The 13,682-nt window shown below is 57.9% G+C and overlaps 2 protein-coding genes across 2 annotated transcripts in view; one reads left to right on the forward strand and one right to left on the reverse strand.

Moving 5' to 3' along the window:
* RNF123 (ring finger protein 123) overlaps positions 1-13,682 on the reverse strand; it is a 47,617-nt gene that overhangs the window by 1,939 nt on the left and 31,996 nt on the right. The window contains exons 32-35 of the mRNA XM_058031822.1: positions 12,268-12,407; positions 11,931-12,119; positions 10,319-10,394; positions 10,096-10,180 (exon numbers count right to left, since the gene is read on the reverse strand). Of these exons, the coding sequence (XP_057887805.1) occupies positions 10,096-10,180; positions 10,319-10,394; positions 11,931-12,119; positions 12,268-12,407 (490 nt within the window). The remainder of the gene's footprint in view (positions 1-10,095; positions 10,181-10,318; positions 10,395-11,930; positions 12,120-12,267; positions 12,408-13,682) is intronic.
* AMIGO3 (adhesion molecule with Ig like domain 3) lies at positions 955-5,829 on the forward strand. The gene has a single exon (XM_058031820.1). It carries the CDS (start codon positions 1,208-1,210, stop codon positions 2,732-2,734), a length of 1,527 nt encoding a protein of 508 aa, XP_057887803.1. The 5' UTR covers positions 955-1,207; the 3' UTR covers positions 2,735-5,829.

Here is a 13,682-nt window from a genome sequence, read left to right on the forward strand (position 1 = left end):
CCAGTCAGCACAGGCTGAGCCGGGGCGCAGGGGGTTAACAGCCCCTTGACTCGCAGCAGCCGCAGCCGCCAAATTAGCTTTTTGCTGCCCTAATGGAAAACAATTCCCCAGCCCTCCTCTTCCCACTAAACCGCCTGAGCTCTGGATAATGACATTCCTGCGTGTCCTTCACCCTGTGGCCACTCCACCCCCGTCAGCAGCCCGCGGCACCCCCTCTGCCGTGGGGACCCCACCGGGCTGAGCCCCCCGCTCAGCCCAGGGCCGGGGGTGCTGGGGGTCCCCAGCCCGAGGGGTGATGAGGATTAGGGAGCAGGACGGACCGCGGCTGGCAGACAAGCAGCACTGGGGGGAGGCGACCGCCATCCCCACTCGCAGCCTGGTGCGGGATGTGACACGAGGGGCTCCCAGAGGTGACGGGTTTATTCCAGCATTCTGCCAGCGGCTGGGCAGCGGCGGAGCAGCCGCTCTATGGATTACAGCTTCCATCCTCAGCTCCCCGGCGGCTGCACACCGGTGCGGCCAGTGGTCCTCGGCTCCTCGGGGGACGAGCGACCACGCAGGGTCGGTGCTGGCTGCGCATCCTCTGCCCACCCGCAGGGAGGGCCGCGGCCAGGGAAGGGGACAGGGACCGGCCAGGGCCACCACTCCCCGCGCCGGGGCCAATGAGATCCCGCCCGGCCCCCTCGCCGCGCACCGCCCGCCCGTAAATAGGGGCAGGAGCGGGATCGGCTCCCGGAGCTCCCGGAGATGCTGCCCGGGACGGAGCCGCACCGGAGGCTCCCCGGAGGTCGCAGCGTGCGGATGTGCCCCGGCGGCGCTGAGCCCTGAGAAACTTCGCACTCCAGGGATGAGCGGCTCCGGGAGGCAGCGAGGCGCCCGCCCAGCCCGACACAGACGCAGCCCGAGCGCCCCGGCCCCCCGGCGCTGATCGGCGGCGCCCGGCCGAGCCCCGGCAGCGCAGGTACGAGGCAGCCTCGGGTGAGCCGCGGCACGGCCGGGCAGGGCGATGCCGCTGCCCTTTGGGTCTCCTCAAGCCCCACGGCTGGAATCGGGATCCTCTTTCGCGGGGTGCAAAAGGGCGCCTGTGGATGCTTGGTAGAGCCAAGGCAGCGCTGAGGGAGAGACGAAAGACGGCGGCAGATTTTTTCTCGCGTCTCATCGAGCCTGGCCGTGCCGCGGGGCTGTACGGAGGCTCCTGCCCGCCACAATGTCCTCGCCGGCGACCGCGGACTCGGTGTGGCCGCGGGTGGCAAAGCTGCTCCTGCTGCTGCTCCAGCTGTGCGCCCCCCGAGCCTCCCCGCAGCCCCACCGCTGCCCCAACACCTGCATCTGCACCTCCGACCTGCTGAGCTGCAGCCGGCAGACGCTGCGGTGGGTGCCCCGGGCACTGCCGCCCACCACCACCACGCTAGACCTCAGCCACAACGCCCTCAGCCACCTCCAGGACCACTGGCTGGCTGCCCTCCCGCACCTCGAGGCCCTCCACATCAGTCACAACCAAATTCGGGACCTTTCTCCGCGGGCTTTCCACAACGCCTCCTTCCTGCGGCACCTGGACATGTCCTCCAACCACCTGCAAGCTGTGGAGAGGCATTACTTCGAGGCGCTGGTGAGCCTGGAGGAGCTGCTGCTCTACGACAACCACATCAAGCGGGTGGATGAAAATGCCTTTGCCAAGCTGAGCGATCTGAGGAAAGTCTACCTGAGCTGGAACAACCTGACCACCTTCCCCTTCCATGCTGTGCAGGGGCTGGGAATCCACAAGCTCCGCACGCTGGACCTCTCCTCCAACAGCCTGAGCAGCATCCCCGTGGAGGTGCTGGCAGCTCTGCCCGAAAACGTCGGCAATGGCTTGTACCTGCACAACAACCCCATCAGGTGCAGCTGCCAGCTCTACCTGATGCTTCAGCGCTGGAATCAGCGAGGTTTCAGCTCCGTGAAAGATTTCTCAGAGGAGCACACCTGCAAGGTGTCTGACCACGTGCCCCGGTCCCTGATCAAGTTCCTCAAGCACAGAGATATGTTTGAGAACTGCTCGGCGAGCACTGAAGACCCACACCTCTCGCACCTGGAGGTGGTGGTGGGCCAGCCCGTCCTGCTCGCCTGTAACAGCAGTAACAGCAGCCTGCCCCACGCTGCCAGCACCTCCATGTGGATCACCCCTCGCCACGAGCCCATCAAACACCCAGGGAACAGCAATCGCTCCCTGGAGGTCTATCGCAACGGCAGCCTGAGGATCGCCGCAGCCAAGCCCTGGCTCTCGGGGGTCTACGTGGGCTTGGCCATGAACAGCCCCTACAACTTCAGCAGGATGTGCGAGTTCAACGTGACCGTCCTCTACCCCAAGGCAGCTGGGGAGACCTTCAGCACTGGCCTCACGACCCTGCTGGGCTGCATCGTGAGCCTGGTGCTGGTGATCATCTACCTGTACCTGACGCCGTGCCGCTGCCTGGGCTGCTGCAGGAGGCCGGCGCCGCTGAGCCCCCCGCAGGAGTGCAGCGCCCAGTCCTCCATCCTGAGCACCACTCCCCCGGCCACCGACGGGCCGCACCGCAAGGCCAGCGCCAACAAACACGTCGTGTTCCTGGAGCCCATCAGGGAGACACAGAACGGCAAGATCCGCCTGGCCCTCGGCGAGGACTTCCCCGACCCCAAGCACCCCAAGGTCCTGCAGCTCAAGTCGGACTCAGAGTCCATCAGCTCTGTCTTTTCTGACACCCCCATTGTATCTTAGTGGGACAGAGCTGGGAGCAGAGCAGAGGCCTCCTGAGAGCTGGTCTGCTCCATCACTGCTAGATCAGGATTATTGGGAATCCTGAATTCCTGGCTTGACCACGACCCACGGGAGTGACTGACATCACCCACAACTGCTTCAGCCACGGGCTCCTGGTGGGTTCGGGGCCACGGGCACATTGGTGCCCAGCACGAGCACCTTGCATAATCTGCTGGCAACGGCCTTGTTAGCACATGGGTAATGCTGATGAACCCAGCATGCTGGAGAAACACCCCTTCATTTGGGCACCTGCCCTTGCTAATGTGACACCAGGCCTGGGGGTCTGTCATGTCCCCAGGCAGGAGATGCCCAACCTGACATCACTGCCACAGACCCCCCAGGCTAAGGAATAGCTGTGACAAATGGGACACTGTCCTGGCTCATGCCAGGTCCTCAGGATTGGTGATACCACCGTCCTCTCCCAGCACGCGCCATCAGCATGTCATGGCTGAGAGCAGGGGAGTGTGACCCTGTCACAAACGGGGGTACACACCCCCACAGCCCTCCCCAGACACGGCCGTGCAGGAGGGATGGAGCTCAGCGCCCGACCAGCCACGCAGCCAAGCGAACCTTCCAAGCTTTTGCTTCCCGAGAAGCTGTGAATCATCCAGGCAGGACGAGGTGACGAGCCACAGCGCCCCAGCCCGCACTGCTCAGTGCCACCAAGGACACCGAGGTCCCCGACGCGCCACGCGCTCCCCGCTGCTTCTCCTTGAGGCGGACACGCTGCTCGAGCACAGCTATTTAGGCAGTAACCCAATCAGCCTATCGATAAGTGTGAGTAATCCTCCCCTCTCCTGGGCCGTAATTCTCTAGTTCCATTGGAATAAAAATGCCTATTTTTTTAAGCTCACGCTGGGCTGAGTGTCTCCTTGCCCTTGCAGCAATGTGCAGCTCACGGGCACAGCGGTGGGAGGCTGAGGGAGCCCTGAATTCCTGCAGGCCTGGCACAGGGAGCATCCTGTTCCCATCAAATGGCCTTCAGGTGGCCTTGGCAAGGGGGTTAAATGTGCTGCTGGTGTGCTGCTGGTGAGAGAGAAGCACACGGTGGTTTGTCCTTGGGAGGGCAGGGCCCCTAAATGATGCCTGGGAGCTGGGGAAGGAGCAGCACTGACTGACAAAAGGGCACATCCAGACCCCGAAAGGAACAAGCAGGCTTTTAGATACAGGGGAAAGAAACCACTAGGGATGGGACATGCCTTTGGCAAAGCCCTGGTGCTCCCTGCAGATGGAGCCTCCCATTCATTTCACCTACACTGCCTTCCCTGGCACCCACCCTTCCCTCTTCCTGAAACAGGGAGTGGTTCTGTCCCCCCAAAATGCTTGTCTGATCCCACAGAGGGACAAGGGTATCCTACCCCTCTGCCAGTCACCAGTGTCCCATCCACAGCTGGAGCAGGAGCGTGTGGCCATCACATGCAGCACAGGGGGGACCAGGACCCTTCAGAGACCTGCATCCCCCTCCCATGGCTGAGCTCTGGTCCCAGGAACTGCTGGCAGCCCCGTGACTGGCAGGAGGGGAAGAACCCTGTGGCATTGCGACCACACTAGCACACATCCTCTCAACTTCTCTGCCTAGGAAACAAGCAGCTTTCTTCCCAGCAAAACATCAACTCTGTGCCCAAATAAATTGTCAATTTTCCTCCCCCCATCCAGGGAGGGGTGAGTGCCCGGGAGAGCAGCTCTCCCGAGGCAGCCTGGCCTCCCAGGCCGCTCCTGCCGTGCCTTTGTGCAGCTCCTGCCCCGCGGCAGCCGGGGGTGACGGATGCACAGCGACAGCCCCGCTGGCCGTGCCCTCGCTGGCCCTGTCACCTCGTGTTTGTGCAGTGTCCTGACGGGCCAGGACGCCGTGCCAGCCACACGGGGGCTGCCGAGGTGTGGCAGTGTCAGACTCAGAGGTGAGCGGCACCTTGAGGGTGGAGCTGAGCTGCTGCCATCACCCCTGGCTGATGGCAGGGATCCCATGGGAGGGAAGGTCTGAATTTAACCTGGGAATGTCTGGGAAAAGGAGAGACCCAGCTGACTGCAGCCAGGCCCAGGCAGAGCATGTGCCACCTCTGAGCACACCTTCCTCCAGAAGGAAAGATGAAGTGCTGCTCTGGGCCCCAGCACCCAGAGTGGGTGTCACCCACCCTTTATCACCATTCTTGTCTGTCTCCCCAAAAATCTCCCCCTTCCCCACTGCCAACACCAGGCATTAGTGCTCCTGCAAACCTGCATCCTCAGCTGAGGATAATGACTGAAGACTGGGGAAAGCTCAGGGAGTGTAAGAAAAGCTCCCAGGGGCCTTTCCAGGGACACATCAGCCTGGAAGAGCCCAGGAGAGCTCTCCTAGGCTGGCTGCAATTCTCCTATCCCTTCAGGAAAGCTGAAGCTTGTTCTCCAGGGCCTTGCTCTGAGATTTGTATCCATGCTGCCCTCAAGGGATCCCTCTGCCTCTCCCCAGGAAAGTCCTGCTGCTGCTTTTCACACGTTCCTGGTGCTCAGGAAGGATCCCACACCACCACACTGCTGATCCAATGAGCACTGGGAGGTGGTTTGAACTGTTCATTAAGCAGCCTGAAAGGCAGAACATCTCAGCAAGGAAAAACAGCCAGGAGCAAAGCCTCTCTGACAGGCAGGAGCTGGGAAACCTAATGGATCTTCCCCAAGGAATTCACTGTCCTCTCCTGGCAGCCACCTCCACCATTACATCCCTGGCCCCCTGCCAAACCTCCCTCCTGCTCCTGGACTCTGCAGGGCAAAGGAATGGGTCAGCAAAATCTGCCTGGCCCTGGCACACAGGGACCTGTGCCAGCGTGTGTGGGGACAAGGATGGCTCTGGGATAAGGATGGCTGTGGGATAAGGATGGCTGTGGGATAAGGACTGGCTTTGGGATAGGGATGGCTCTGGGATAAGGATGGCTCTGGGATAAGGATGGCTCTGGGATAAGGATGGCTGTGGGATAAGGATGGCTTTGGGATAAGGATGGCTTTGGGATAGGGATGGCTCTGGGATAGGGATGGCTCTGGGATAAGGATGGCTCTGGGATAAGGATGGCTCTGGGATAAGGATGGCTTTGGGATAAGGATGGCTGTGGGATAAGGATGGCTTTGGGATAAGGATGGCTCTGGGATAGGGATGGCTCTGGGATAAGGATGGCTCTGGGATAAGGATGGCTGTGGGATAAGGACTGGCTCTGGGATAAGGACTGGCTCTGGGATAAGGATGGCTTTGGGATAAGGATGGCTCTGGGATAATGATGGCTCTGGGATAAGGATGGCTTTGGGATAAGGACTGGCCTTGGGACAAGGATGGCTGTGGGATAAGGATGGCTCTGGGATAAGGATGGCTCTGGGATAAGGATGGATTTGGGATAAGGACTGGCTTTGGGATAAGGATGGCTCTGGGATAAGGATGGCTCTGGGATAAGGATGGCTTTGGGGACCAATGTCCAACACTGCCTCCTGTCTCCTGTGGCACCTCACACCTCAGCCAGGACAATGGGGGAGCACTGACTGCCAGTCCCATCCTGTCCCCTGTCACCAAGGATGGACACGGCAGGGCCTGGATCCTTCCCTTATGATGCTCACAGTTTTCCAGAGAGCTCAAATCAGCAAGGCCTGCTCCAGCCTCCCAGCATATGCCTGGCAGCCCCAAGGGGCTGGGAGAGCCCTGGCAGTCCCATCACTCAGGATGCAGCACTTGGAGCTGGCAGCTTGTGAAACACTGACCACACTCCTTTTTTAACCCAAGGAGCAGAGCAGTGGCCCTGCCCTGACACAACCCAGCCCATTTCCACTCTGGGATGGCCTCTCACTTCCCACAGAGGCAGTCCTGGTTACAGCCTGCCCTCACACCCAGGAGAGCACAGCCTCACCTCAGGGCCTCACTCCTTCCCCTGCCTCTTAGCAGGATCTGACACCAGCTCTGGCCAGCACTGCTCCATTAGCTCACTCTCAAAGAGGCTAAATAGAAAATCTGCTCAATTATTTAGCAAGCAGACAAAGAGAGGGCTGATACTGCCTGAAGACAGCCAGGGTGTGTGGTGTGGATCCAGCCCAGCTCCTGGCTCAGCCTGGCAGATCTCCTCTCCTCCCTGCTCAGTCATTAAGGCTGCAGAGGGAGCAAAGGGGCAAAGGGACATCCTTGCCCTCAGCCCTGCCAGCCCCTGGCACTCCCAGTGCTGCTCTCAGAGCTGAGGGTGGGAGGAGGCACTCCCCAGGAGCAGCACAGCCCATCCTGCCCGAGCCAGGGAGGAAATGCACCTCTGCTCCCTCAAAAGCACAGCCTGCTCCATCCAGGGACCACGGGGATGATGGATCAGCTGTCTCCCCACAGCCCAGCCTGGGCAATGCTCCCTTTCCTTGTGCTTTAATGGCTCTGCTTGATGCCAGGAGTCCTCAGCAGGAGGACTCAATGCCTGGATGAGTGTCCTGTGCTGGGAAAGGAGCAGCTGAGGCATCTGACTGCAGCCTGAGAACACGACTGGATGAGCTGGCAGGGCCCTGGCTCTCACTTACTGAACTTCCCCACTGCAATGTTCTCGTCCCATAAATGAGAGTTCATTCCTTCAGCACCAGATGAGCCCATTCCCCATGTCCCAGATGTTTGCAGCACCTTCCAGCCAAGGGCCTGGCACAGTGTCTGCTTACTGGGTTAGAGGCAACCAGAAAATGCACAGCCAAGGCAAGGAGGTCTCCCAGGGTCCTGTCCCTGCCCTCATTCTCTGGGGCACAGCCTCCTCACAGGGATCCAGTCAGGGTTACCCTGTCCCTGGTAATTCCCACAGGGACGTTCCTACATGCAAATGTGGGTTGGAAAATCTCTCTGTTAATGATTTCTCTCAATCTGGGAGTTACCAAATGGCACCTGGGAGAGATTTCTACCAGCTTGCAGCACTGCCCAGGCTGAGTGCTTCTGGGGAAGGACTAAAGCCTGTCCTATTATCCTGCTTGCTGCACTGAGAAAGGAAAAAGGAAAGCTGTGTACAGATGAGTTGTTGTGAATGGGTCTGCTCTGGAGAGCCTGGTCACACACAGGACCCTTTAAATAATTTCAGCCATGGCAATCATCTCTCATGAGAGTGTGAATAGAAAGGTTTGAATTCTCCTGTTCCATTCCTTACTCTTGCACCTGGATACACAGGCTTCCATTGCTGTGCTCTGGGCCAGCCACCATGGACAGGCACCATTCCCTGGGTTTTGGGTGATTCCTACCCCAGCTGCACCTCCCAGGTTTCAGCAGCCTGTGGTGATGGTGCCTTGGACAGAGGATGAAACCAGGGCTAAGCAGAAAAGCCTCAGTGTTTTGGTTCTGTCCATCCCACCTCTGTTTGCCATTTCCCAGTGTGGCTGCACAGAGCAGGACAGCTCTGCAAGAGGGGTGCAACACCCAGGCCTCAGTTCAGAGTGCTGCCAAGGGTGTGGGGGCTCAGTGCTCCCTTCCCCTGTGATCTCTGCCTGGTCTCTGCCATCCCCTCTGCTCACTAGAGGGTCTCCACACTGCCTGCCTTGGTTCTTTTGTCTTGATTGACCTCAGTGGCTCCCCTGCAACATTTGCTTGCCTTTTATAGATCACTGACATATCAAACCTCAGGTTTAGTGATGGCTTTGCAAAATCACACAGAAGAATTTTGCTTCATGGATATTTTTCCCTGGACTTCCTCCTGTTCCACCTTCTGCTTCTCTGCTCACTCAGGTCCACCTTAAGGACACGATGCTTTTCACACATCATTCCACTATTTTGCATTTATTTCTCCTTTCCAGTGCTCAGGGAAGTGACTACAAAGCCCTTGAACATCAGAGACTTGCTAGTTCCCTGGGGCACAGTGTCTCTGGTTTGTGATGGTGCAGCCTGAGGCATGAAGGATGCTGTTGGCACACAGGGGACAGTGCCTCTTGGTGATGACACTGCCTGCCTGGAATTCACAAACCCAAAGCACAACAGGCTTTTCAGGGGAAGAACAGAGTCTGGAAGCTTTCTGTCTCTTCAGGACTCCCTGCAAGCTAGGAAGGATGTGACTGATATCCCACTGCCATCTTCCCAGTGCTCTTTGGAGTGTGATAAACTGAGGAACAACCCTTCCACTTCCCCATTTTGAGCTGACAAGTGACCTGACCTGGGACACATGTTCAATGGAGAGACAGGCAGGGAAGGACTTCTCATGCTGGCATGCAGGGAAGGGTTTTATCACCTCCCCCTTCCCTTCAGGAAGAAGTGTCTAGTTGTGGCAGCAAATTCATGATGTTTGCCCTTTCCACAGAGCAAGGCTCTGAGAGCAAGCAAAATCCACCTCTGTTCAGAGCCCAGAAAGGCCACTGATCAATGCCCTTGTGCCCAGGTTCTGCCACTGTCACACTTGGGGCTGTAAGAGTGGTGCAGCAGCCACGGGAGGCAGGTTATAATTAGATATATTTGTGTACATCTTTGAGTCCTTGAGAGAAGGAGCTGAAAGAGTGGCTGCAGGGCTGAGCTGCTCGGCCAGCTGGGACTCTGCTCCCTGCAAAGCCAGACACTATTGTGTGCTCCAAACATGAAAACAAGCAGGGTGTGCAGCACAGACAGAACAGCCCCATCTCCCACAGCAGCCTGCAGCAAACAGTGACCAGGCAAGACACCTGCAAATGACACTGGGAGACAGCAAGGGCCGGGCTGCAGAGTGTCTGAATAAGTCTATTTGCAGGGCTCAGTACAAGCAGACACAGACACATAAATGATCAGGTCAGCTGTGGCTTTGTCCAGCCACAACACTCCCCTAGTGCTGCCTCTCTGAATAATTGGCTACTGTGAAGACAAGATTTGTTTAATCTTAAAATCAGCATCACCCAAGTGCCGGGAGCAGACTTGTCTCGCCTTTGTGTGAGGTGACTGTCTCACAGGTCTGGGCAGCCAGAGAGCTCTGCACACATTGTGATGCCTTCCTAAGAGGGTGAAGGAGCTCCAATGAGATCCCCTCCAGCCATCCCTGTGTGATGTGTCACCACATCAGCACAGCCCTGTCACACGCAGCACCCACACCTTCCCCCAGCAGCTGTCCTGTCACACAGTGCCAGCCCCATCCCAAGGAGGAAGGTGCACATGTGCTGGCAGTACAGCATCTCACAGCCACCTTTTACAAGGGTTTTCCACCACAGCCACCTCTCACAAGGGTTTTCCACCACCACAGGAAGGAGCTTTGCACCCAGCAGTAGCAAGACTGGGAATGTGGCTCTTTGGTTTCTGCCTGCTCCACACTCATCAGCTTCACCTCACTTTAGTATCCACACCCCATGCTGCTCCTGCAACACCTCCCATGCCCCACTGCAGCACCCAGAGCAGTACCACACACAGTAGCACTCACCCCTGAACATCAGTGTCCACCAGCAGCCGGACCAGGATCCCTGTCACAGCCACAAGGATTGGGTAATGGTCCACGCTCTCCAGCCCTGTGGGAGCAAAAGGGAAAGGTCAGAGCTTCTGTCACTGTGTGACAGGCAGAGCAGGCAGGTGTGAGGTCTGATCCCACCCAGCTCTGCACTAACCCTCAGCCCAAGGCACCCCTCCCACAGAGGGCACTCACTCACCTGGCAGACGGAGGTTGACCACTCTGTCAAACAAGTTCCTCTCAGCTGTCACACGATTCAGCACCTGGTTCAGGAGCTGTGGAGGGAAAAGCAGAGAGGGTTTGTATTTTCTGGATGGGCCTTCCTGTGAGCAGCATCCGAAGAGCTTTGGGGCAGCATGTCCCTATAGTCTGGACCCAGTGCCTGAGGGCTGGTGGATGCACAGGGGGAGGTTCACAGCACACACCTAGCTTGGCCCTGGCATGGAAGGACTGGTACCACATCACAGTGGTTGTACCAAACCAAAACCTCCCAGAGAAGAGTCAGTCTGAGGTCAAGACACCTGAATGTCAGCACCTCCCACCTCAATCTGAATTCCCACCTGCAGAAGCCCCTGGCAAGCAGAAGCCACAGTCCCCAGGACAGCCAGAGCCTGTGAAGGGTGAGCTGGCAGCCCTGGGCAGAAGCAGAGTCAGCAGGGTGAAGCACAGCCCAGGTCCTGCCCTGCCTGGAGCTGGCAGCAGGATGGACCTACAGCTCTGAAGCATGGGGTGAGTGCAGAGAGCAACTGCAGAGATGGAATCAGCTGTGACCACAATTCATTAGCCACCATAGCTCTCACCCAAACCCCCAGTGGGACAAGCAAGGACTGTCCCAGGCTTGAAGAACTGCTGCAAGCTGCACTCCATCTCTAAAATGCAAAATCCCTCTTCCTGCTGCCCCAATGCACAATAGCAGAACATTGCACCCCTCTGTGGGCCTGGTCAGTGCTGGGGCATGGCTTCATAACAGCAGCAGGAAAGCAAGGAGGAAGCTGCAGCACCCCACTCTCTGCTGCACATTCCCCAGCTTGCCAAAGCCACCTGCTAAGGGCCCCTCACTTTCCTCCTCACTCAGCTGAGCACTTCCCTCATGATTATGGTACCAGACCCTGCTACCTCTTGCTCTGTTTCATCTGCTCAGAGCCCTGAGCCCAAAGATGAACCCCTGTGGTACTGCCAAGGTACATCTGACTGCTCTGCACCAACCCAGTGTGTACAAGGGCAGGCTGCCCTCAGGGCTCTCCAGGATTGCTCATGCTTTAGAAAATAAATGAATTTACTGGAGCCTAAGGGGTGCTGTGAGTTGGAATGGGGCTGTCCCAGTCACTGTGGCAGGAAAGTGGAGACATTTAGTACCAAATTCTAGGACTGAAGGATAAAGGACCAAGATGCCTGCCCAAACACTGGAGTGTGTGCCCTGTGAAACCAGCTACACTCTCCACAGCTCCTTACCCAGATATATCACACCTTCTCTCCACATTTCATGGCACTGCTTGTCACAGGAGAATTCAGCATTTACTGGCCCCTTGTAAGGAAGATTTAAGCAGCTGTCACCCTCCCTCCCAGCAGAGGTACAATTCAGCTGTGACCAGAGCAGTTGCAAAGGAGGGGAGCAGTTGATATGCAGAGATTTTAGGGATATTCAGAGATTTTAGCGATATTCAGAGATTTTAGGGAACACCACCTGCTCTGCAGCACCTCTAAGAACTACAGCACTTGCAAGAGGAGCCCCTGGTTCAGCACACATCCACAGGGAGGGCAGAGGGGTCCCCATGCCCCTCCAGATGCTGCTTCTCCACACAAGAGGGTACCTGGGCGAGCCTGCGGAGCAGCAGCTCCGAGGAGGGGCGGTTCCAGTCGAGGAAGATCTCTGGGGCCAGTGTGACAGTCATTTCCAGCACCCTGAGCAGGCTCACCGACAGGTCAAAGCAGGTGGCACACACCTTCAGCTGCCTGCTGTCCACAAAGTTCCTCTCCAGGCGCTCTGCTGCCTGCTGGATCTGCCAAGCAACCGAGACAGCTTCAAAAGGAGCCCCTTCCCAAAGGAGGGCTGCCACCCCCAGCCCAGTGAGTTGTGCCCTGAGCCCCTGTGTGTGCAGGGCACAGCACCCATGGAGTGCTGCAGCCCACAGCCCCGGGCACACCCACCTCCTGGATCATGCCAATGAACTCGGAGAAGGCCCAGTTGAGCTGGTTGAGGACGCTGTTGAGGAAGCTGGGGGCCAGGTCCCGGTCGCTGCGGAGCAGGTCTGCCATGTGCCGCTGCAGCAGGGTGGAGGGACACGGCTCTGAAACCACACACACACAGCTTCAGGGCCTGGGCACAGGGCAGCCACGAGCCAGGGGCAAGGGCAGGCTGAGAGACCAGCCCTGGGCTTGGGAAGTGCTGGCTTGTGCCTTACTAATCCTGCTGATTTGGGCTGATTTGCCCCCAGGCAGGCAGCAGGGGCAGATAGCTCAGTCCTTCACAGGGACAGAGCATCCCAGTACCCAGGCTGCTCTCAGCCCCTGGCTACCTTTGCAAGCCCAATGGTTATCAGCTCTTTAGTGATTATCAGCTCCCTTAGGATTCCAGCTCTTTGCTTGCTAAGGTGCCCAGGCTAGTGGGGAAGCAGATGTCAGAGAGGAGAAGAAAAATGTCCTGGGGTTCCGCAGTGATGGTTTTATTGAGGGGTCTGTGAAGGGTTCCAGCCATGGCTTCTCTAACCAGAACGGGTTAAACCAGCCCTTTTTATGGGGTATAAGGGGATCCAAACTTGTCCAATAGTAGGGGTTAAGGAAAGGTGACCTGTGGGGTTACAGAGCTAAGTTGGGGTCTGAAAGGTGGAAGAGAGGGGCTTCTTTTGATATTTCATCATGATTTAGCAATTCCTATAGTTAAGCCTTGGCCCCCCATGGGGCCCTAGCCAGCTCAGAGCTTGCTCCACCTTACAGTAAGCAGACATGGCAGGACACTGGGAGCTGGCACAAGGACTATTCTGAGCAGAGATCGTGCCTGTTGGGCCTCCCAGCACTTCTTTCCAATGCCAGGCTGAATTAGGCAGGGAAGAGCCCTCTGTGCTTGCTGCTGCCCACATGCACAGGAGCACTGCCCTGCAGCTCAGCATCCCTCTTGCTCAGCTCTGCAGAGGCCCATGGTCAGCTCAGCATTAATTGCTCCTGATACCAGTGTGGCAGCAGCTGCCTGGAGCCAGCACAGCCTCACACAGCTGTGCCTGTCTGCCTGTGTGTGGGGAGGAAGGTATCCTGTAAATCCCACTCCTGAGAGGCTTCTGTAGGGAGCTGAGGCTGGTTCTGCCCTTAGCAGGCTCAGGCAGAGCTGCCCACACTCCCCAGCCAGGTTCAGCCCAAGCACAGACACATCCCCTCGGTTTTGTGGCATCTCATTTCTGGACTTCCTCATTATTAAGACCACAGATGAGGTGAGGCCCAGCATCTGGGAAGTGCAGTCAGGGCTGTGTGGGACACCAGCCCCCATGCCCACTGTCAGCAAGAGGCTCACAGAACATTCAGCACTACAAGGGAAGGGTATTGGAGCTCACCCCAAAACTCAGGGCTTGGAA

Source organism: Melospiza georgiana, chromosome 11 (genome assembly GCF_028018845.1).
Source record: "Melospiza georgiana isolate bMelGeo1 chromosome 11, bMelGeo1.pri, whole genome shotgun sequence".
Lineage (NCBI taxonomy): Eukaryota > Metazoa > Chordata > Aves > Passeriformes > Passerellidae > Melospiza > Melospiza georgiana.

Bases quoted from the DNA above. Each gene is read 5' to 3' on its own strand.
- AMIGO3 (XM_058031820.1), top strand. From the start codon at position 1,208: ATGTCCTCGCCGGCGACCGCGGACTCGGTGTGGCCGCGGGTGGCAAAG.